The following is a 24685-nucleotide window of genomic DNA, read 5'->3' on the forward strand; positions in this document are numbered from 1 at the left end:
ACTGTCAAAAAACATCAAAAGAAATGATCTGTAGCTTCCTAACTCTTTTGAATATAAGAATATATTAAGTGAATAATATTTTTAGGGTGAAACGTTTCTACTGTCCCTGCATATTTTCACAGTGATCCTTTATCATATTACCATAGAAGTGGTTTCAGATCTCATCAGAGTTTCTTATTGTTTAATTTATTTGTGGTAAAATGGAAAAAAAAACACCTTTCTAATAATTTTCAGAATAGCTATTCTTCCAGATGGGAGTCTACGAATCCTAAACGCATCTAAATCAGATGAGGGAAAGTACGTTTGCAAAGGGGAAAACATCTTTGGTTCTGCCGAAATTGTAGCTTCAGTGTCGGTAAAAGGTAAGAAAATGTAGCTAAATGTTTTGTAAGCATAACCTCATGGCTTTATCAGAAGGAAAATAAAATAGGCACATATACATGTTTTCATTTATGTGTGTGCATACTCTTGTCTCTAAAATGCATCACAAATATAGAACAGCCAAATTATTCTTTTCCAACTTTAAAGGAATCAAAAAGAAGGAACTGATTATTAATGGAAATTTTGATATATTGCTCTGAATATTTTTTTTACAGAATAAAAAAGTTTTTCAAAGTTTTATTCAGTGTTTCAAAATGCTAGAGTACGCCCAGGGTATTCAGTTACTTTTCCTCCACCTGAGCTGCTGATGTTTCTCCATGGGAGAGCAGGTGTATAGCTTGTTGGGGATCTTAGGTTGGATCCCCAACAGCCAAAGAAAAAATATCTTTTCTCTAACAAAAATAATTTTATCATCAGTCAGGAGTACTCCTTTATTGGCACTTGAACTGGGGATTTCAAGAAGAGAGGTGTAGGGCTGGGAATCCAGCTTAGTGTTTCCACCGCTACCTCGCAAGTGCAAGGTACCAAGTTCGATTCCTGGTACCAAAAAGAAAAGAAGAGGAGGAGGAGGTATCACAGAGGAAATCAATGAGTGGTGGAAGTGTGCACATCATAAATTATTGCCAGAGCTGTTCATTGATGTTTGCTTCAACAGAAACTGTATGTGCCTTTAACATAATATCACTGCTTCTATGTTTATTCATTCCTAGTTCTAAATAAACTAGATTTCAAACCAAGAATATTCTTTTGAAACTACATGTTGTTTAGTAGTAAAATTTGTATATCTTAGGCGACAGGATTTTTCCAGTGTACAAAGCAATATTTTTCACAATTGAACTATATCCTAATATTTTACTGTGCATATATTACACAATCCAATATACTTTGTCCATAAAAATATGAGCATTTTTACTTTCAAAAGGGAAAATGTTGTGGAGGTGAATGGCAGCAATAATTCACAACAGTGTGAAGTACTTAATGCTAATAACCTATACACTTAAACATATGAAACTATTCAAGTTTCTCTGTCCTTAGAAATGAAAATGTAATTATAATAGCCAACCCTCTGGGCACTTAGAAAAGAGTAAAATTTCAAGGGAAGGAAATAATGTAATTTAAAAGGTATTTTTATTTATATCATATATTATCAGGATCCAACCCAATTTTTCATTATTTTATTCCTGATGTGTACTAAATTTTTTCCTAACAAGTTAATGCTGAAACCACAGATTTTTAATAACAAACAATATTTTCTGTCAGTCATGTGTTAAACAAATGATATGTATTTTCTCAGAACATTTCAATTCTCCCAAAGTTTAAACTACATTTTACCATATCATTCTATGTCTTCTGTGATGAAACACAAATTAAAATGAAATAGGAAGAAAGGGGCTAAAGGTGTAGGGAAAGTGGGAAGGGTAGGGGAAGGGGAATAAGGGAAAAGAAAAAATACGAGAAAATGAAAAAGGGAAATAAAGTGTTTGTAAATGGGGAAGGGAGAAGGGGGTGAAGGGAGGGCAGGGATGTGGGAAAAAATGAGAACCAAGACCTGTCATGTAAAAGTACAAGATCCCAATGATGAATGTAACTGTACTGTTACCTAAAATGACCAATAAACTCAATGAGAAAAAAAAAGGAAAAAAAAATAAAATGCCTTTCTGAGTATGTGGCCTGTACCGTGCTAGCATTATAGTGGCATTCTTGGCCTAGAATTGTCTTTTGATATTAAAACATTCGATAGATGGTTAGGAAAGGTACTTTATCAGACTCCTATTTTCTTTCTAATGTTTGTAAAATTATAAAGTTAAGCACCTTTTTAATTACCATGTCAATCTTCCTGTGGTTTCTATACCCAGAAATCTAATAAAAATATAAAATCAAAATCATGTTTTATCACCAGAAAACATATTATATTGCAATCATTTATCACTTATTGACCCTGAGACTTCTGTATTAGCCTTTATTTATTCAGAATTGCTATAACCCCAGAAAAAAACTAAATCTGATAGAATCACTAGGTGAACAATTTTTTTCCTCAAGAAACATTTAAAATTTACTGTTTTTTCATTTTTATATAGGTCAATTAACCCAACTATAATCTATCAGAAGTGATATTTTATAACCACCCAGAAGGTGCCATTTCTACTTCTGTTCTACTCAGAGTTTTGAGTTATGCAAAGATAGTACAAGTTGGTGTCCCAGTAGGATTTTATTCTTATCCTTGTGAGATAGTCATTTGGAAGGAGGTATTTTGCCTTGCCTTATTGCCTCTTATAACTCTTAAGGAAGAGAATTAGTTCCATGTAATTCCTTCTCTTATGTGCAGCATGTTCACTGTAAAAATCCTTTTATTTACTTGATTGTCCTTCAAGAATGTTAGAGAGGCAGCAGCTGCCATTTTTTCATGTTTTCCTCCAGAATATTGATGTAGTTTCTAGTTGTCTAATTTTTTTATGTTTTTGTCTCTTCTGAATAGGAACAGGAACTCTAAAATCATTAGTCCTCTACAAAAACATAGTAAAATATCCTACCATCCAAAAAACTACTGTTTCACATAATAATAGATTATTTAACAATGTGAAAAATCTGGTACATTTATTTGGAACAGTAGTATAGATTCCTTATTTTCTCTATTTTAGCGGGGGGTACTGGGGCTCAAACTCAGAATGCTGTACTTGCGAGGCAGGCTTGGTGCCACTGAGTAAATCCCCATCCCATTTCTCTGTTATTTAAAATGACATAGGGGCTGGGGATCTAGCTCAGTGGTGTTGCTGTCTGCATCACAAGTGGAAGGTCCTGAGTTCGATCCCCATGCACCACAAACAAATAAATAAATAAAATGACACAGAATGAAGATAAACACTATATTATGTTAATTATTATATCAATAATGTATGTTTTGCTTCCACAGAACCTACAAGGATAGAACTTACTCCAAAAAGAACAGAGTTAACAGTGGGAGAAAGCATCGTCCTTAATTGCAAAGCAATTCATGATGTTAGTTTGGATGTCAATTTCTACTGGACACTGAAAGGACAGCCCATTGATTTTGAGAAAGAAGGCGGACATTTTGAAAGCATCAGGGCCGTAAGTTTATACACTTTTACTTTTTGAGTAATAATTTTAGAAATTTTGAAATAACTATAAAGTCTTTTTATCTATAAAAAGTAGAAAATATTTGCATGATTAAAACATTTACTTTCTTGCATTACTTTATATTATATCAAACTAAAAAATATTTTTAGAGCACCAATAAGAAATCTGGGGTATTATATGACTCCATCATTATATGACTCCAGTTTCTTTATTTTAATATATTGTCAAAATTCATACATTGTATCTCAGTGTTCATGTTTTTAAATAAAATAGCCACTGTATTTTTTAAAGCATCATTAGCAATATCAGTGAAATAAGTTGGCTTGTACTACTCAAGGAGTAGTAATTTTTGGAGATTTATTTCTCACAAACTATAGAGATTAATTCAGGAACCCATCATCATAAATGCACATAGCCTAGAATGAACATTCACATCTCTTATCTACCAAATCTTTTCCTTTTAATCTTTTTATGTGACTTACCTATGTGGCAATCAACCAAATGAAGTGGGAGACAGAGAGATTTGGGCTGAATCTTCCTTCTCTATTAGCATAAAAGTTGGATACAAATGCAGTTTTGTCTAAAAATCCAATTTAAAATGCTGTTACATACTTATAAAAAACCCATTCTTTCCTAAACATTTTTGAGAAGCATTGGAAAACCATAGGGATAGTGAGCTCAAATATTTAAACTTATTTTGGAGTTGTAATAGATTTTACTTTAAAGATAGTGTGGTACACACACACACACACACACACACACACACTCCCTGAGCCCAAATTTAATAATTCTCCGGATCAAGTCCCATCTCAGTGCCTAATCAGATACATACCAAAAACCTAGTCATTTGCTTTGATGGGACTCTAATCTCCTACAGATGTAAAGTGAGAAACTTGAACCAGATAATTTCTAAGATCCCATCTCTCCTCGGAATTTGATAAATTCATACTACTAAAAGAGTAAAGAAGGGCTCTCTTTCTTGCATTTTCCAATGTAATCAGAATTAAATGCTACTTTTCCAATTATTCCTTTTATCTTGGCTTACTTCTCAGTTAATTGGAGAAATGTATCAATAAGGAACAATTACTAACCGCACCTCATTAAATAACTTTTAATTATTAGTGGCTAAGTTATATGCCTAATATTTATATCATGTTAAACTCTTTTCCCTTAGTTTGTGGTGGTTTTTCTTCCTTTAACTTGGGTTGATAATTTCTACAAATTTTATAATACAAATAGCATAAAACAGAACCAGTAAAATGTGACACCAAAATATGTCATCAATAATATATCTTCTTAGAGATATCTATAACTATTCATTTTCAGTGATTGGACATATAGTAAATATATCTCTAAAATGATTAATGGCCTCCCTTTGTAGAAGTTATTTATTTTAAAATATCAAGGGAGAAATGAATGGATTTGATGAAGTTATGAGTTTTTGTTTTTGCCTCTTGAAATAGTACTACTTTGGACTTATATCATTTATTTTTATAAATAAATATCTTTAATATTTTCACAAACACCTGCTTCATCCTTCTTTGCATATACATTTTTGAGAAGTAAAAACTGACCCCTTACTTTATGCAAATCCATATAATTGTATGGCATATTAAAACTAAACTTTCAATTGTTAACATTTACCTTTAAGACAATTAATATCACTTTTAGTATGATGGAATAATTTATAGACATATGTATGTACCTAAACTATTTGGTAGATTCAAAACTATAAAAGAAATCTATCACCTCTCAATTATTCAGTTATTCAATACTGAATGGGTCTCAGCTGGATTTAGTCTCATACACCAGAGAGGACATCATTACATGAGAAAGGACACACAAAAAAGAAGAAAAAAAATCATTCTATTCCCCTCCTGCCCCTTTTCAGGTGAAAAATGCTCTGGGAAGTATTTTAAGAGGAATAAAATTTCTCTTTATAAGCAGATTTGAGAGGCCCTCTGGGCTTGTGAATACTTTCTGTTTGGCAGGTGAGGGGAAGATTCTAGAAATCTGAGACAGACTAGGTCTCAGAAAAAAGCAAATTATGAAAACCTAAGGCCTGCTCTGTGCCCCAAAGGTCACAGGTCCAAGCATCAAAGATCTGGAGGTATCACCTAAAGGTCCAGGCTAGTACCAAAGATGAAGGCAGCCAAAGGGGATTCCAGAACTTAAGGGGAAAGGCGTATGCTGTTGGCTGGAGCCCTCTCTGGGCCAGTGGTGGTGGACTTAAGGCATGTGTGCCTTAGCCAGCTTTTTGTTATCAGTGAAATCTCAGAAAGCCTTGCCATCACTACTCTAGGCTAAAACAAAGCAGAACCTTGCCAGTAGGTGATTAAACGGTGGTGACTCGGGAGAAAAAGGAACGTACTTTAGCACATTACCCTGCATAAGGTGAAATGAATCAACCAAATCTCAGGAGTGGAGAAAAATAGAAAAGTGTTTTTGATATTTAACATCTTTCAAATAAAGAAATGTGATGTGATAATATTTGTCAATTTTCAGCTAGTTGTACTGATGTCTTTTAAACACAAATATTAGTCGGTAAACCTAGTTAATTTATGTATAGCCTTTTATAAAATCTATATGCAGTGTGACTGTCATTTTTTAAAAAATTATTGCTTTTGGACTGTATTTCAATAGCATAAATATGTAATCACATCACGTTATAAAAACAATAGTGTTGCTTTGAAAATTAAATCAAAACATCTGTAATGAAATGCTCTTATTTCTCTTGCCCCTTTCCTGAGGTCTTGTTTTACAAACCCAGCAATTTGACTGATTTGGCATGAATCCATTACCAAAGCCACCACTGAAGGGCAAAGCAATCAGGCCGTAAACACTTGATCCAGTTCTCTGCTCCAAAATCACTTTATTTTTGGCAAATGATATAAATAAACTATATGTGGCAAATAAGTGAATGTATTCTAAAGATTTTTTTCAGTTCTAACAGCTAAATGCAGTGAGTGATCCAAACAAGTAAAGTTGTGGCTATGGTCCTCTCCTAAGACAGAACAATTTTAGGGGAGAAAGCAGGATGTGCTAGAGATCGCTTACCACAGAGCCCTGAATGCATACAGCTGGCAGTAAGACTTGCTATTTGAAGTGAACCTGGAAAGGCAGGATTTGGCCAGGTGTTTAGCAGCAACTGCATTTCAGGCAAAGTGAGCAGGTCAAGCAAAGAAGAGTTTAGAGAGTGTCTCCGGAACAAGGAGAAATCAGTGGTCTGGACAGCACAGTAAGTGTATCTAGTAGACAATAAGTCAATACTTGTGGGATAAATTTAAGGGAAAATAACAAAACCTGCATTGTAAAAGAGTTGATTTCTGAGCTGTACTATTTGGATTGTATTTTGAATGTAGAAGGTGTTACACGGTTCAGATTTGCTATTTAAAAAAATAATTCTGGCACCTCTGTGGAGCAGGTATTAAATAGTTTTTGGATGTTACACTCAGTCTAGACTAGTTAACTAGAGGTCAACAGGGAGAAAAGCATTGGCTCCAAATAACCATCTTGTTACCGAATAAAAGTATTTACAACATTTTGATCCAATTATTTCTGTGGTTAAAACTCTACAGAAATTTCTGCTTCTCCCAAGCCACAGTCTTAATGGAGGACGGAAGTGAACAAGGTGTCCCAGAGACTTGAAATTTCCTAATTATTCATTTAGATCCGAGCAAGTATTAATCCTTATAATGCATAATAAAGTGCTACACTGTTATTAGGGCAGCTTATAATTTGTGGGGGTTTTGACAGAGAAAAAAAAAGTCACACATTTGTCATCAGAATGATCTGCTCAGTAATTGTTCATTTCTCTCTCTCTCTCTCAACGTGTGTATGTGTGTATATATGTATGTAAGTGTGTATGTGTGTGTGTGTGTGTATCCCTGACTTGTCTATGTGAAAAGAAAAAATGTACCCACTCTATCATTTCAATGTGAAAATCATAGAAAATAAGCATGCCCATCTTTTCCAGTATTTGGTTAATGTGGTCATGTACCAAAATATGCCACTTAAATATATGATCCTGCAACATTTATTCATTAATAAAATAAGTTAGCCTCTCAGGTTCTAAAAGTAGGGGCTGATATATTGTCATGGTATTTGTAACTTTGCACTAGCCATTCAGACAAAGTCGAATGAAAAAGTAAAAAAATTGATACAAACCATTTTTTCATCTTAGTCAACTATCTTATTTCAGTTGTTTAGTTAATTTAGAGGCTCAACTTTTGACAACTGTTCAAAATGTTTCCATAACATTATATATGAAATGCATAATTACTATCATGCCTGCAATTTTGTTTTTTTGATACTGAGTTGCAAGTCCTTTTGTTATTGTGTTATTTAATTTAATTTTGAGGCGAGAGAAAATAAAGCTTTTTGACAGAGAAAGACAATTTTAGTTCTGGCCTATACTCCAAAAAATCAGATCAATAGGCTAGGTTCTGTGATCTCTGAGGGAAATAAAAGTACCATTCTTTAGAGATTTAGCTAGGACATTTCAAGTTATTGGACTGGGAAAAGAAGGGAATGAGATATGGAAACACCCATTAATCTTTAACATAATTTTCTCTCCTAGATTGTCAATTCTAGATATTAGATACACTTCCAGCTCACTAATTCTGGAAATTAAGAAATACTTACCTGCATCTTGGAGTCCATTTCTTTCTCTTTGAAGTTTTATTTTTCTCTAAAGTTATTTTTATATCCCATGCATATGTGAACTCAGACTAGATTTTTATAGTCCTATATTCTCCTTAGGTCAATTGTTTTTTAACAAATTATTTTACCTGGGATAAAGCATTTATATCTGTAAAAATGTGACCATTAGTAAGCCCGGGGGTGTTGCAATTATCATCATTATTCTTGCTGTTTATTAAACCAAATTCTTACCTAAGTCACTATTAAAGACCATACTCTTTGTATATTAAAGACTAATCAATGGCTCTTGACTCTAGAATTATGTTCCCTTCCCAACCTGACAAAGAATTATTTTTATGTAGTAGTAAAACTTTATAAATTCTGTATGTACTACAAACAATTTAATGAATCAGTGTATTCTGAATGCATAGTATCAAATTCACTATGGGATGAAATTATCACTGTCACTTTCCACTTTTGTCAAACATTCAAGTTTAGTTTTTGAAACGAGCGCCTAAATTATACTCAAGGTCTATAATCTTATTTTCAATTGCAAGTTTTCACTTAATTGGTTATTTTTATTTTCATTTATTGTAGTATTTCTTTTCTTAAGAAATTGCTATTTGTACCTCTCTCTTCCTCCTGTTTTCTTACACTCCTCTCCTTTCCACTATTCTTACTGTGAGCTTGTTCAAATGAACTGAATTAGTATAGATAATATATCAATTTTCAATGAACAGCATCTGACCCAGTAGAGTAGACACTGCGGAGAGTTGTCCAGATCCCCCTTCAGCACTCCTTCCCCAGGTACAGAGAGTACTTCTGGCTGACAGTGCTCAGCTAAGTCTCCCTTGGAAATTTCCTGCAGCCTAAGAGGGTTATCTGACCATGTTATGCTCCACTCCCGCCTGTGCAAAGGGCAATGAGCACACAGAGGTATAATAAAGGTCAAGACTCTTGCCTAAAAGCAAGAAAACTGCAGAGTTATCTCAGCTCCAAAGTCCGCTATGGAACTGGCTGAAATCTTGTGGCTGCATCACAGTTAAACATCACCTCTGCCCAATTCCATTTTCTTTATTTCTTCACAAGTGTTGATTCTCATGATTCCCCCCAGTGGATTCTCCCTCAGAATCTTGTTTTCTGAAATCCAACCTAAGACAGCCATAATGGCAAATGTCATTGCTGACACAACTCTAAAAACAGGCTTAAGTAATGCAAAGAAAATAGCTCTCAACTATTGAATATTGACAAAAAACCTGGCAAAATGTTGGACCTTTCAAATGTTATTTCATTTAATTAGCATAAATGGCCTATGATGTAAGAAATTTTTGACAGAATAAAGTGAAATTCAGAAAGATGAACAACTTTCCTAAAAGTAAACAATTATTGTTTACAAGAGTTTTGCAAACTGGGACTGACCACAAAGATGCCACCTTTTATAAAACCTAGAGCATATCTAAAGCAATGTAGCAAGATCAAACTTGAAATTTTTACTTTCTCAGAAAATGACATTAGTTTTTATCATCCAATAAATAATGTAGATATTTTTATCCACTTAAAATTTTTAAGTCAATCTCTTTCATTTCTAATAAGATTTTCAAATATTTATTAGAAATCACTCATTTCTGTTTCTGTTAATGATTTTATATCGACATTTATATAAGTTCTGTCTTTAAATATATATAGTTTATAATCATGAGCATTTTCTTGTCCCATTGCCAAAAGTATGTTTCTGTTCTTAAAATAGACTTATAGTCAGACTGTAAAATGCTCAATTATTTTACTATAAATCTAATATTTATATTACCTATTAAGATTAAGAGAAAAATTTTAGACAAGTACAATTTAGAGGAGTTTGCTTAAGCAAAGAATTGTTCATACATACGGCAGCACTCAGAGCCAGAGAGGTTGAGAGAGCCCTGCCTCACAGTGTGAGCAGCAAGATACGGTAGACAGACGTATAGAAATGTGTCTGGATATGTTGTGACAAACAAGCTGCCTGGGACTGACTGAACCTCAGCTATGTACACGGAGGACATACTCTTAGACTTGCAGTTTGTTTAAATGCTCAGTTAGGTTGCAATTCAGTACCTGTGCGATCAAGATGCAAAGTCAGCCTGAGGCAAAATTTCATTTGACCTAAGCTGAAATGTGTAAGTAGAATTTTACATCTTGAAGGAAGGAACCTTTTAACTCGTCTTCTCTCATACATCATTTATTTGATTCCCACAGCAGTGTGACTCAGGTGATGGACAGATATAGAAACTGAATCCCTGGAAGAGAGTGAAGGGCCTCAAAACCGAGAGCCTGAGAAATACAGAACTGTGTGACAGCTAGCATAATCACTTAAGATTAATTGGCTTTACGACCTCATTTCCATAAATGATATTCCAAATCTAGAACGGAAAAAGTAAGGGTAGCTAAAAATTTTCACTGTGGCTTTTTTTTTTTTTTTTTTACTGAGTATCAAACTCAGGCCTCGCACCTTCCACGCAGGGGCTGAACTATGGCTTTCTGAAAAGCAAAGACAGAAATACGGGGTTTCTGCTCTGTATGTTACTTGACCATTATTAAAACATTAAAATCAGGTGGTTGGTAAGATAAAATTTAAAATCTTCACATAAAACTTACTGAAAGTGCACTGGAAAAACATCTTAAAATATTCTACTACACTTGCCTGATCAGATGTTCTGTGGGTGTGTTTTCCCATTAATTAAAGCTCACTTTTCTGGCTGCTGTAATTATTTCATTTCATAGTACATGAACCCATTTTTATCAATTTTCCTTCTTTGTCTTTTAAAGATTCTCTCAAACTGGATTTGAGATGCAATATGTTGTGTTCAAAGCTAAAGCTGTGACAAAGAATTTAGAACATAAGATTTCAACTCTTCTACAGAAAATATCATCCACATCTGAGACATTCAAAATTATACCTGTTATTTGAGTGTATTTACAGCACTGTTGGTGTTTCATGTAAAATTTTTGGCAAGTAAAATCCAGTTTTCAAGTCATATAGCTGGAAAAATCTCAGATTCATCTATTTTTCTCAACCTTATATTCAGTAATTTTTAAATTCTGTTAAATTCTGCCTTGAATTTATTGATTCCTCTTCCCCATTTCTAGGATTAACTCCTATTTTCTGCACTAATTTCTAGTGCTTTCAACCATCCCTTATACTGTAATCACAATTATTTTGATCATTTTGACAAGCCAGTTTTATCATTCTTACTTTTCCATCTCAAATAATTACATAAGATCATGCATATAAACACACACACACACACACACTCCATCCTCAGTCTCACTCCAAACTACTACCCCGTTATCATCTATCATTTTTTCAATTTTTTGTTTTACTTTTATGACAAAATAAAATAAATTTGCATAAGCACATCATAACAGTAGCAATAATTACTACACTATCATTATTGTCAAAGAATTTACTCAGAACAAGGCATAAACGAAGAAGATTCTTAAAAAGCAAACATAATAGCACAAACTTTATTTTCCATGAACTAAGATAAACTATTAGTATGAATGAAACAAATTAGCATATATATTGAAATATTAAAACAAAGGAATATATAATTTGGAGAAGTATTTGAAATTCTATTTTTTATTTATGCAGTATTTCTCATATAAGAGAAACCATGTGATATTTGAGCTTTATTTTACAACAAAACATCATAATTCTCTGAAAATACCATGCTTCACAGGTTGATCCACTACCAGGAATACTCATCCCTGACTTGGAGGCTGTGCAAACTCTTATGTTTTTCTCAAGTCTCACCTTGAACTCCTTGCCCAGTGCTTCCACTACACTACCTGGATACTCCGCCAGACCAATTATCCAGTTCCCTTGTTTTCTCTTCTTCTAGCCCTTACAAGTCCAGAAGTTAGGGACATATATTTTGTCACTAAATTCAACATAGTACCTGGTGTACATTAAACACTGAATACACCTCAGTGGGGGTGGAAGTGTATGAACTAAAACCTCATTGTACAAAGTAGGTCACCAAAAAAACAATTATTGTCTATCATAGTGAACTTTTTAAAAATTTATTTAACAGAGAAAAGTTGCTAACTTCTGTTATAATTGAGAATTATGTGATTATTTTTGCTCATTTTACTTCCCATTAAAATTTAAATATGATGGTTGGGAATTTAGCTCAGTGGTTTCACTGCCTGCCTTGTAAGCACAAGGACCCGAATTCGATTCCCCAGGACCAAAAAAAAAAAAAAAAAAAAGTTTAATGTACTAAAATGGTTTATAAATAATAATCACAGACATTCTTAAAAGAGAAAAATAAGAGTGCTTCTGGTTCATAATGTTTCAGAAATATTTATGTGTTTTACATACTTTGTATTATTCTAAAGAAAATGCCCTCTGTATGAAGGAAATGTAATTTTACCTATAGAGTGATGAAATGTATAACATAAAAAGAGCATTATACTACAATTTTTACCTTGTCAGAAATATGTGAAAAAGAAGATTTTTTTTTATCTTTAGCTCTTGAAAGCCTTGAAAAATAAGACTCTCCATTTAATATTACATACACTTTAGGATTTTTATAAGCAAACGAGAAGTTTTACACTGTGAAATATTATTGGTATGTGTTACATTTTAGACTGACTACTGTATTATTTCTCGAAGTGATTTCAAAGAGTTTGGTTTTGAGAAGGCCTTATTTCCAAGACATCTTTGATTTCCTTTACGATTTCTCTCTCTGCATGTTTTGTACTAAATTCTAAAGGATACAAAGTGTTACAATGTGTTTAGCTTTTAGCTCTCCAAAATCCCTTGCTTCTTCTTTCATACAGTATTTTTACCATATCACAATATATGAATCTAAAATTAATAACTCAGTAGTTGCTGAAAGGTTTTTGTGAAGTATATAAAATGGGATTAACAGTTGCAATGTTAAACTTAATATTCAAGGCCATTGAGATAATTCCCTAATTACTGCATGACTATTTTTGAGAGAATGCTTATTATTCCAAGGCAATTCTACGACTAAAATGTTAAGGAAAACAAAAACTAAGATCAGAAATTCTCTTTCCTATCATATTTTTATTTATCTGACTTGCTATTCCAGCACTTGGCATCATTTTCTAAATAAAATTATGAGTATTTTAAATAAAATATTTGTACAATAATAACATTTTATATTCTCATAGGTCTTTTCCTTCCTTTATATCTACTAAACTGCTCCACAAAATTGTGAAATATATATCAGTATCAGGAAAATTTTAAATATATTTATTAACTGTAAAAACTCCTAATGATTAACTCTGAAGTATACATCACTGACCAGGGCAGGGAATACACAGATAAATTAAGCATGGTCTCTCCTTTCTAGAGCTTAGTCTAGCTTAACAGACACTGAAACAACTGTTTAATAGGATAAGCTTTATACAATTAAAACATCAATGAAACTTTGGAAGAGAAATGCATGGTTTTTTTTTGAGGGGAGAATTTTTGAGACGGGATCTTCCTACATGAACTCACCATGTTCACTTTCAGTAATCCTCCTACCTTACAGGCATGCACCACAAAACCCAGGTAGAGATGTGAATTATTAACCAGCTATGTTATTGGCAGAAAAGCTTATGTTCATTATTAAATGTTACTCATTCAACCTAGTACAAGGTAAGGTAATCTGAAAATTCTTTAATTATCTTGATATCAGTTATTTATTATACACCTTAAATATACTATAAAATCAAAGGAATTTACTATTTGATGAAACTTCAGCTACAATAATTTAGAGTGCATTAACTATGATGGTAGGACATTGTAATAAATAGTACAATGTATTTTCATTCACATTTATTCTCCTATCAAAATTGTGAATAAATCATCCACTGATCTGCTTCATTTTTAAATTTTAGATGCTAAGGTATAAACATCTTTACAGCAGTTGTTTCAATATCAATTAATACAAATGTATTTCCACATCTCTTGTAACTATATACAAGAAATTAGGATGATGTATTCTGAATATAGAAATGTGAGTATTAAATAGTCTCTGTCATTTATCTTTCCTTGCAAAACAAATCTTACAAAACCTTAAAAAGTGACTATTGGGTAAATGATCCTATGAGCTGGCAATTTGGGTTGGGTTCAATGAGACTCATTATAAATCTATAATTAGCTATAATCAACTTCAAGGTGCTAAACTGTACAAAATGTGTTTGATATATACAGAAGTTTTTTTTTTTGTTTTTTGTTTTTTGAGACATGGTCTCACTATGTAGTTGAGACTGACCTGGAACTCACTATGGAGCTCTGGCTGGTCTCGAATTCACAGCAATCCTCCTGCCTCAGCCTCCCAAGTGCTGGGATTACAGGTGTGTGCCACCATGCCCAATTTATACAGAGGGTTTTTAATTAAAACTATTTCAGTAAGATCATATTGCCATCAAGTTCCCTCAAAATTTTGCTCACTTTGAACACACATAGCCCATCATTCTTGCCACTTTCTGAAGCAATTCTGGAACTCCTTTTTTGTGTCTTTAGTTACACTGTGTGACTGCCTCAATGTCCTGAGTTGAATGAAAACATTTAAATTTTCATAGTCATTTTGTCCTTGGGGAAGAAGCACAAGTTGCCTTGTGTCAGTTCCAGTAAATAAGGTGGATGGGGACACACTTATTGAGCCTGCTTTTCTTTTGAATGGCACTGGGCAGCATCACTCATTGTATTTTTTATTACATCTTATAAAGATACAAAAGAGGACTTCCAGAAATGTTTCAGAAAGTGGCAAGAAAGATGAAATGACTGAGTTCAGAGTGACAGAATATTAATTTTCTGAAATAAACCATTTTAATCTATACATGTATCATACATTTTGAACACAAGTCGTATATGTCAGCCAGCTCTTGGCTGAAGCAACATGGGCAAGTGGACCACATATTTCTCATCATCCACCAGGACAGACCAGCCTCCTTATATGTATATGTCAGGATTCTAAGATCACACAAGTAGAAGTGTTAAAACACTTTAGACCTTGACTCAAAAGTTTTTGCATCGTGTCTGCCCCACTGTATCAGTTAAAAGGAGTCATGAGGCTATACCAAATAGAAAGGACCGGGAAATATATTCTACCACTTGTCAGGAGGAACGACAAAATATTGTGGCAAATTTTGAAATCACCATAATCTGGCTGCTGTTTTCATTTTTTTCCAACTTGCATCGCTTATCCTAGGATCTACACAAGTCTTAGTCATTGTTCTAAATGTATCTGTCTGTTAGCTTTGGCTGGAAATCAAACTTCCCAAATTTTATGGACCAATTTTTAAGTCAAAGACTTGAGGTGGACTCTCGATTCAGATTGCTGCCGGTTTCGATTGTTCTCATATATACACGGGTAGTCAGGTATCTGGTCTGGGAGTTGTTTGAGAGAGGTGACAATTGGGATGGCTCTCTCCACTTAAGTGGTCTCCAATCGCAGCAAGTTAGAAGTTATGCCACATGGTTTCTATAGGTTTTAAAACATCAATCTCCAATATACGCACACGCTATAAACATTTGTATGCTCCATGTTTGCAAATGTTTCATTGACCAATGAAAGTCATTTAAAGAAGCACGATGTCAGGTATTATCCAAAGGATATGGATCTAAGAAGGCATGAAAAATTCTGGGGACATTACTGCAACAATCTAAACAGTTATCAGTGCTCCTGATCCAGTTCTAACTGGTCCTTCAATTTCCAAGGTTATTTCATCCTTAACTAAAATCTACATTGTATGTGCACTGTAATGTGAGAGCGAAGAAAAAAACCTTTGGAAAAATGATATGATGTAATGTGGGAGAGGGGGATAAACCTTTGAAAAAAATATTTTCACAAATCCAGAGCTCAACAGATTCTGTCATTGTCAACATAGGTCAATTTTTAAAATTAAATCTATCACAATCTAAATTGACCCTTTCTTATTGAATTAAGTGAAGCCAGCCAAAGTACTTAATATGGTTATGCAGAGTCACTCTTCCTTGATTTGTGGTAATAATAGGAAATTTTAAATAATTTACTTGATAGAAAATTTGCAGTGGTCAGAAAGAAATTAATAGAAAAACATACTTCATTGGAAAAAATGAATAAATAGGAAATTGACAAAAATATCTTCTCTTAAAGACAATTGCAATATTTTCTTACTTTCCTAAAATAGTGCATATTAAATAACTCTACCAGAATTTTTTCTGGTGATTTCTATTATTTTACTGTGCTTTGATATGATCACAAACAGGTTTATTTAATAAACTTCTCTAAAGAAACTATATCTAAAACAAAAATGGAATGTACTAGACATTCCATTCCCAGAACAAATTCGCAGACTTTTCGGCATGTTGCAGCTTTTTTTCATTAATGAATGAGTATCATTATGTGTGTTATTGTTGACCTTGCTACAGCTTGAACTTTTGAAGACAATGAAAACATTTATGAAAATTTTTTAAATCAAAAATTAAACCTTGTTATATAAAATTAAGATAATAGAAGAGTAATCTGAGAGAAATACTAGATTCTTAAAAATCCAAATTCTTATTTTTCAGTATTTCCATTTCCTATGTCACTGTGGATTATTGTGCTTATAACCATAGTTATAATAAAGGAGGTATAGAGATTGTAGAATATGTTTGTGTTCTTCAAGTAAATATTTTATGTGGGAACTCAAAATATTTTAAGAGACTTTAAAACATATTTGAAAATAAAAGCAAACATGACAAATATTAAGGGATTCAAGATCTGACAAAATTTATAATGTGTTATTTCACATTAGAAAATTTGTTTCAATTGCTTAGCCATACACACTTTTTAATGAATGAAATGGCAGGAAATTAGTTTTCTGTAACAGTTTTTCATAGAAACTACTAATGAACCCCATGAATCCCACCATAATTAATGACATGAGCATATTATCTCAATATATGAAATTGAGAGGATATTATAAACCAACTTAATTGAATGGCACAATTTACTAAAACATAACTCAATATGGATTGTGTATTGGTCTGCATAGAAGCAACATGTGCAGGCAATTAAATAAATATAACTGAATATTTCTAGGTAATCAGGTCATTGTATAATGTAATAGAATAACCCAAGAATAAAGGCTTTTTAGTATAAACACTCATGTTTAATTTTTTTAACATGTTTGAAGAGATAAGTGAAAAGTCGTTATAAGGACATAATCAGTTAAGTCGTCAAATATTTTAAAATTATTATACACAACTAAAAATACAATACAGAAAGTAAAAATGTTTATAGATATGAGCAAATAGATTGGTAACCTGATTTCTGTGTCACTGAAACCCAATCAATAATTTTAAAAATCCTTGAAAAATTAATATTACAATTGTCAAAATGATGCACAACTCAACTTTACCAAGAAAATACAAATGTTAGCTTCAAGATAATATAAGATTTTTTTAAAAAAATTAAGTGGACAGATCTCAACAGAAATAATTTCCCATTATTTCCTAGTGTCACTATAATTCCAAATAAAGACAAAATTGTTAATCACCTCTGGGCATCCCAGGGATGTGAAATTCTAGTCCAATCCGAAGCTCCAAAGAATAGTTACAAAATGTTATTTTCTATGTATCTAGAGATTCAATAGCCATTGATTTCTCATTTAGAATCATAAACTTTGTATTTATTACATTATCAATGCCACCCATATAATAATGTTAAAAGCAATATAACAAGATGTTAGTGATTTGAAATAGTTTCTTATACTTAAATTATTCCGCTGGATTGAATAGGTAAGGAGAACAGATAATAGAGAACTTTGCAATACTTTCCCGCGATTGTTAAAATGTGACCTTTGCAATGATGAATGTAACTATACTGTATACCCTAAAATGTACCAATAAACTCAATGAGAAAAAAAAATGTGACCTTTGCAAAAAACTTTAGATGATATATAGGGAACATCAAATAAAGACCAACATACTCAAACTATAGATCAGTCACATGTAACTACAGTGTTAGTCCAGTCTGATACTAAGAAAAAGAAATCAAACTCCTTTTTAACAGATTCTTCAGGAAGATCCCAAATCTTAGAGGCAGAATCATTAAAAGAATGAGTTCTAAATGGCCATCCACTTATAAACAGAAGATAGTTTTCACTTGGACAAAGTATAAAAAAAGAGCAGTTTATCAGATATGATTAGACACACAAACTGATTAATATATATCTGTAGTTGATAACGATTATTTTATGTGTCTCGGTGGTAACCATATCTAGCAGTTCACAATTAAAGTTTTCCATCTCTCTTAGAATTAAGATAGATTGCTTTTTTTGTAATTATGTAAGTAGCAAAAGTTTACTGTTGATCATTTGAAAGTAATTCAACAAAATGTAAATAAAAATCGCTTGCAAACATACTACCTTAAGATAATCTCCGCTAATATTTCTAACCATGTTTTTATGTATCTCTTCAAGCATAAATGGATATTACACTTTACACAGATGAGAAAATAGCATGAGTGTTGCTTTTAAAAGGATACCTTCATTTCCCTCTGCTATTATCCTGTCATGGTAGCATCTACCACACCTAATTCAACTTTCAGTATCTGAATAAAGGTTCTATATTTTCCTCTGTGTTATTTTAATCCTAAACAGGTATACACATGAAAAGGCACATTTTTATCTTTTTACGAAAATCACATCATCTATATCTCCTTATTGTCATTCAAAAATAGTTTTGAAAATTCCTCCACATCACATAATTATAGTTTGTTCTTTTTGATAGATTCAAAATATTCCATAGTATGACCGTGCTTCAATTTATTTGCCCATTGTCTTACTTATAATATTGAAACATTGTTTCCCATTTTAAAAGATTATGAACAATGCTGTAGAAAACATCTATATTCTCGGATATCAAGTTTCTTCCCTATTGGGACAGATTCCCAGAAAGAAACTGCAAGGTCAAAGATAAAGCTATTTATAACTTAAGTAAATGCTGCCAGATTTTATAGGAATTATGCAATATCAAAGTACACTACTGGTTGACAACATTATATAGTAGAAGATTAGTAGGCAGAGGAGGAGGAGTTCTTAACGTAGAACCACTTTATGCCTAGTTAGCGCTATGTCCTGGGATTTAGCACATCACTTCTCTGGGTCTCATCTTCAAAATGAAGAGGTTAGATTTAAGATTCATAATGTTGCTATCTAATTCTAAAATTCTATGAGTTTTCTTATATCCAAAAATTAAAATCTAACCAACTTTCTAGACTTGGCTTCAAACAACATGAAACCAGTTAAAAATTTTAGTAAACATCAACCAGTTTTCAAGAGGGATAATTGATAGATCCCAGACTGCATTTTTCTCTCTTCAATATTGAAAACATCCTTAATTCATGGCAGATGTTATAAAGTCTTATGAGGCCACTGTAATTGGAAAAATCTCAATGCCGGAGTTCCAAACTGGAAAAAAACTTAAATCAGAATTCTTCCATATGGCTAAAATTGTATATATAATAAATATCTTTGTAAGTTATAATTCCTCTAATGTTAAACAATGATTTCCTCTAAAATCAACAATATGTTTATATAATGAAAAAAATGCTTTTATTGGAATAAGAGCTTAGCACCCCTTTTGAATAACCTATCCCCAAGAATTTCAACTATAATAAAGTAAGTCCTATCATTCTAAAATATCAGGCCACATATGTACATATATGGCTCACTGGTATTGTCATAAAGTTGAACAGCTTTGAAAAGTCTTATAAATATAATTCTAAAAGCATCTATCTGTCAAAGATCAGTTGAAATCAATCAGCAGCATGGTTCATTAGTGGTACATAGTTACAAAACAATGAAAAAAGTAGAATATAATCTCACTGACATTTTTCATTTTAACAGATTATTTTGAACTAAATAATTGGAGAATTATTTTAATATATCTAACTGGTAAGTAAGACTTGCTATTGAAAATGAGTTTCCTGAAGTAGTGACTGAGTAAAATCCTCCAGCAGTTGTCTCCCCATAAACTCAGCAATCTGAACAGCTATTGACCAACCTTTCTACCTTCACCAGAGAAAGGAAGCCAGGTGGGGGGTCCATCATGCCTCCATGATGAGAAAAGAAGAAAGAAAAGGGTTTCCAATGTTACCCTTTCTCAAACTCCAAGCAAACTGGAGTTTTTCTACAGGGAAAGAAATTTAAGTCCTGGCCTTAACTTTAAATTCAGTTCCAGACCTATTACAATAAAAATTCCATCCAAGCAGAGCTCTACAACCTCTACTACTATCAAGTCAATACCCACAGACTGACCCACTCAAACTGTAATAACTAGGCAGCTAACTGCATCCACTACTTTTCCTTCAACCTAAAACACAGAGGAAGAGTAGCGTTTCCCTAGCTGTGGAGAATGGCAAGAAAACCAGAAGAGAACTTAGTTTTGGAGCTCAGTGCTGAACTATCATAGGGAACAAAGACCTGGCAGAAAGGAAAAGTTCCCCCACAGCCAGCCTGGAGCTCCCAGACAGCCAGACTTTAGATGTGCACTGGCAGCAGAGCTGTACCAGGGGAGAGATGTGAGTTATGGCCTGCATCATTGCCAGGCTTGGAATGAGCTTTGGCACAAGCTCCCTCTCCAAAGCTGTGCATTTTCCTGTGCCAGCAAGACTAGATGCAACCCAGATTGGTGTCAACTTTGATGGCCAAGGGACTGTCTCTATCAACTATTTCCCAACCTTGAGCAACCCAGGTATCCCCAAGCAAGATCTCACAAGAGGCTGTAGACTTGCCCGGAACCAAGCAAAGATGTGTAGCCCAGTAGGACAGATATATGTCTTCATCTGAGTCACTGACAGTTTTATGTATGAACCTGGATGGACCCCTGAGGTGATGAACATCTTTGTGCTATGAGATTCAGGCACAGGCCATCTTAGCATAAGCCTTGATGTTTAATGGCCTGCCTTCACCAACACAGCCCCACACTTGAACAGCACAGCATGGAGCAAAACCCTCTATCTACTGAGAAGTAATTAGCACCACACTTTGACCTAGAACTCAGCGGTGGACTGATAAAAGCCAATACTGGGCAGATTCTACTGGCCACCAAGCCAGTGTCCATGGCAGAAGCCTCTAGAACAGCCTCAGTATCGAGGAGAGATAGGTAGTCCCAGACTGTTGAACTCCTATGACCAACACCCGCTTTGCTTTGCTACAATGATCGCAGACCACAAATGTAGAAAACAGTAGGTAACCACAGCAGCATGGCCTTTATTCTGTCTCAGTACTGTGCTGAAGCCATCATATCTCAGGATGCAAGGATGTGACACAGATTTGTGGCCTTAGTTGCCACAATGTGGCAAATAACCCTAAAGCTTATCATACCATGTAGATTCTGACCAGAGCTAGTCAGAATCCCCAGGGACTGACCACTGACCAGTGACTACCAAAGCATCTGTGCCTATCCCAACTCCTGGAAGAGGCTGAAGCAGGGAGTGAATGTCCTTCCTAGGTTCTCCACCAGTTGACACTGATCGTGACAACTAGAGATTTCAGAAAACCTACACTTAAACCATTCATGTGTCTAGAATGAAGACTAAAAAATCATGAAATTAATAAGTGCATTTAAGTTATAGACTATATAGAAATATATAAAATAAGATATTAAAAACCCAAATGTGGGAGGAATCAATTTATTATTAATATAGTTAGTTTCCTTTTTCATTCCTATATTTACAATAATGTTTGCTATTATTTCAAAATAGATTTTTGTAATCAAAATATATTGTTATAACCCATGTGGTAAATGCAAAAGAAAAATCTGTAACATACAAAGCAAAATTGGTAAGCAAGAAGCAAAACACAGTATTAGCTTTTTAGGAGGCTGAGGCAGAAGGAACAAAAATTTGGAGTCAGTCAGGGCAACTTAGCAGCACTGTGCCTCAAAATTGTTTTTGAATGTGAGTAGCAGCTTTATTCTTTTTAAAATTAATTTTATTGGTATATACTGGATATATAATGATCACATTTATTATACTGAATTTGTATCTGTACATAACCTCCAACAGAGTGAAGAAACAACCCAGAGAATGGGAAAAAAATTTACCAGCTTTTTGTCAGACAAAAGACTAATATCTAGAATATATAAAATACCAAAAAAGACCCCCCCAAATTTAAAGACTCAATCCAAATACGGGCAACTGAAATTACACATTTACCTTATAAAGAAGTACAAACAGTAAATATATGAAAACATCACTGGTCTTTTGAGAAATGCAAATTAAAACAACACTGAGGTTCCATCTCACTACAGAAAGAATGGCTATCATCAAGAAATCAAAATTTTAAGAAGAGTTAGGGAGCAGCTCATTAGTAGACTGTGCCTAGCATGTGCAAGGCTCTGGATTCAATCCAGTATCTCCACCTGCCAAAAAAATTATACTAGATGAAATAACCAGAAAGAAACCCTGTAAATAGCTAAAATAATAAAACATTATAAAATGGCTGTGGTAGGATCTTTCCATTGATATTTACCTTAAAGATAAATGGATTAAATTATCCACTTAAAACATATAGAATGGTTGAATGGATTAAAAGATAAAACCCAATTATATATTGCTGACAAAAAACTCACTATACTTCTACAAAATTGCATAGGCTGAAAGAAAAAACAATATGATTAATAGAAATAGAACAGAAAATAAAGTATAGCTATATTTATCTGAGGTAAAATGGGCAAAAAGAAAGATCATTATATTATGATCATTATGATAAAGGTACTTCATCAGAATATACCTTTATCATAATGATTCAGCAACTGGAAATAAAGATTAAATGTATATGCAATCAATATCAAAGCACTCATTATACAAAGCAAGTAATAATAGACATAAATGATTAGAAAAGTCCAGTACAATAAAAATTGGGAACTTTAATGTCTGACTTTCAGCAATGGACAGGTCATCCAGATGAGGAATAAACAAACAGAAATGACAGAGTTAAATTGCACCATAGACCAAAAGGACCTGAGACCGGTACAGAAATTTCATTCAATAGTTGAAAATATACATTATTACTAGCACATGCCTCAATCTCAAGGATAGATCATAAAGAAGGCCACAAAACAGCCACCGAATTTTTTTTTTACTGGTACTAGGGATTGAACTCAGAACCTTGTACTTGTGAAGCAGATGGAGGCACCACTGAGCTAAATTCCTAGCCCATAAGTTACAGTTCAGTTTATTTATTTTTTCCTGAGTACTGGGGATCAAACTCGGGACCTTGTGCTTGCCAAGCAGGTGTGGCACCACTGAGCTACATCCCTGGCCCTACAGTTTTTAAAAATCTGATAATACAATAATAGTAGAAACCAATAACAAGAAACACTTCAGAACTATTCAAATACCTGGATATAAAACATTTTACTCCCAAGCAATCAATGGATTGTGGGAGCAAAAAAAGAAGGAAATTTAAAAATTTCTTACAATAAATGAATACGGAGATACAATATACTAAAATCTATAGAACACAGCATAAAGAGTATGGAGGAAAATATGTAGCAGTCAAAAGCTTAATCAAAACAGATTTCAAATATAAAAGTTAACATTGCATCTCAAGGAAAAAGAAAAAGAGCAAAACCAATCAAACTTAGTAGAAGGAAATGAATAACAAATATTGTAACAGAAATAAGTGAAATCGAGTCTTTAAAAACAATACAAAAAAATTTAACAGGTTTATTCTTTGAAACTCTAAACAACACTGACAAAACTTTAGTTAAACTGAGAAAAGAAGACTCAAAATCAGAGAAAGGGGGAACATCAGAGCTCACCACATAAACATGAAGGATCAATAAAAAAGGTTATATACCAACAGATTTAATAATGTTGAAGAAACAGACAGATTCCTGGGCACATACACCTTATCAAGACTTAGTCACAGGAAAGGAGAAAGCCAAAACAGACAAATACTAGTAACAATGTTGAATCAATTATAAAAATTCTCCAATCAAAGAAAACCCAGGACCAGATGGCTTCACTGATGAATTCTGCCAAACATTTAAAGAATGTTCTTTAAAATCTTCTTCTTAAATTATTCCCCCCAAATTGAAGGAATTCTTTCAAACACCTTCTACAAGACTAGCAGTACCCTGATAACAAAAAACAGATACAAAGTCTTTGTGAATAGGGAGAGGCAGAGGGGTGGAAAGGATGCAACAACAAAGAAAACTATAGGCCAAGTGATGGACACACATGCAAAATTCCTCTATAAAATACTAGCAAACCAATTCCAGCAGCATATCAAAAGAATTATTTTCCAAGATCAAGTGGGACTCACCCCAGGGATTCAAGAATGGATCAAGGTATAAAAATCCAACAACATGATGCATCGCATCAAAAGAATGAAAGATAAAAACCATATGATCATCTCAATAATTGAAGAAAAGGCACGAGATAAAATTCAGTATCCCTTGGTGATGAAAACTAAACAGTGCTGGAATATATAGCTCAGTGGCAGAGTGTGAGCTTAGCATGCCCAAGACTCAGGGCCCAAAACTCAGCACAAAACATTTTTAAATTATATACTAAACAAATCATATGTA

At 33.4% G+C, this 24685-nt stretch overlaps 1 protein-coding gene across 1 annotated transcript in view; it reads left to right on the plus strand.

Moving 5' to 3' along the window:
- Cntn5 (contactin 5) overlaps positions 1-24685 on the plus strand; it is a 1105367-nt gene that overhangs the window by 969128 nt on the left and 111554 nt on the right. Inside the window, exons 15-16 of the mRNA XM_010642035.2 lie at positions 235-362; positions 3293-3468. Coding sequence (XP_010640337.1) covers positions 235-362; positions 3293-3468 — 304 coding nt within the window. The remainder of the gene's footprint in view (positions 1-234; positions 363-3292; positions 3469-24685) is intronic.

This window comes from Fukomys damarensis, unplaced genomic scaffold (assembly GCF_012274545.1).
Source record: "Fukomys damarensis isolate Sample0158 unplaced genomic scaffold, DMR_v1.0_HiC HiC_scaffold_16, whole genome shotgun sequence".
Lineage (NCBI taxonomy): Eukaryota > Metazoa > Chordata > Mammalia > Rodentia > Bathyergidae > Fukomys > Fukomys damarensis.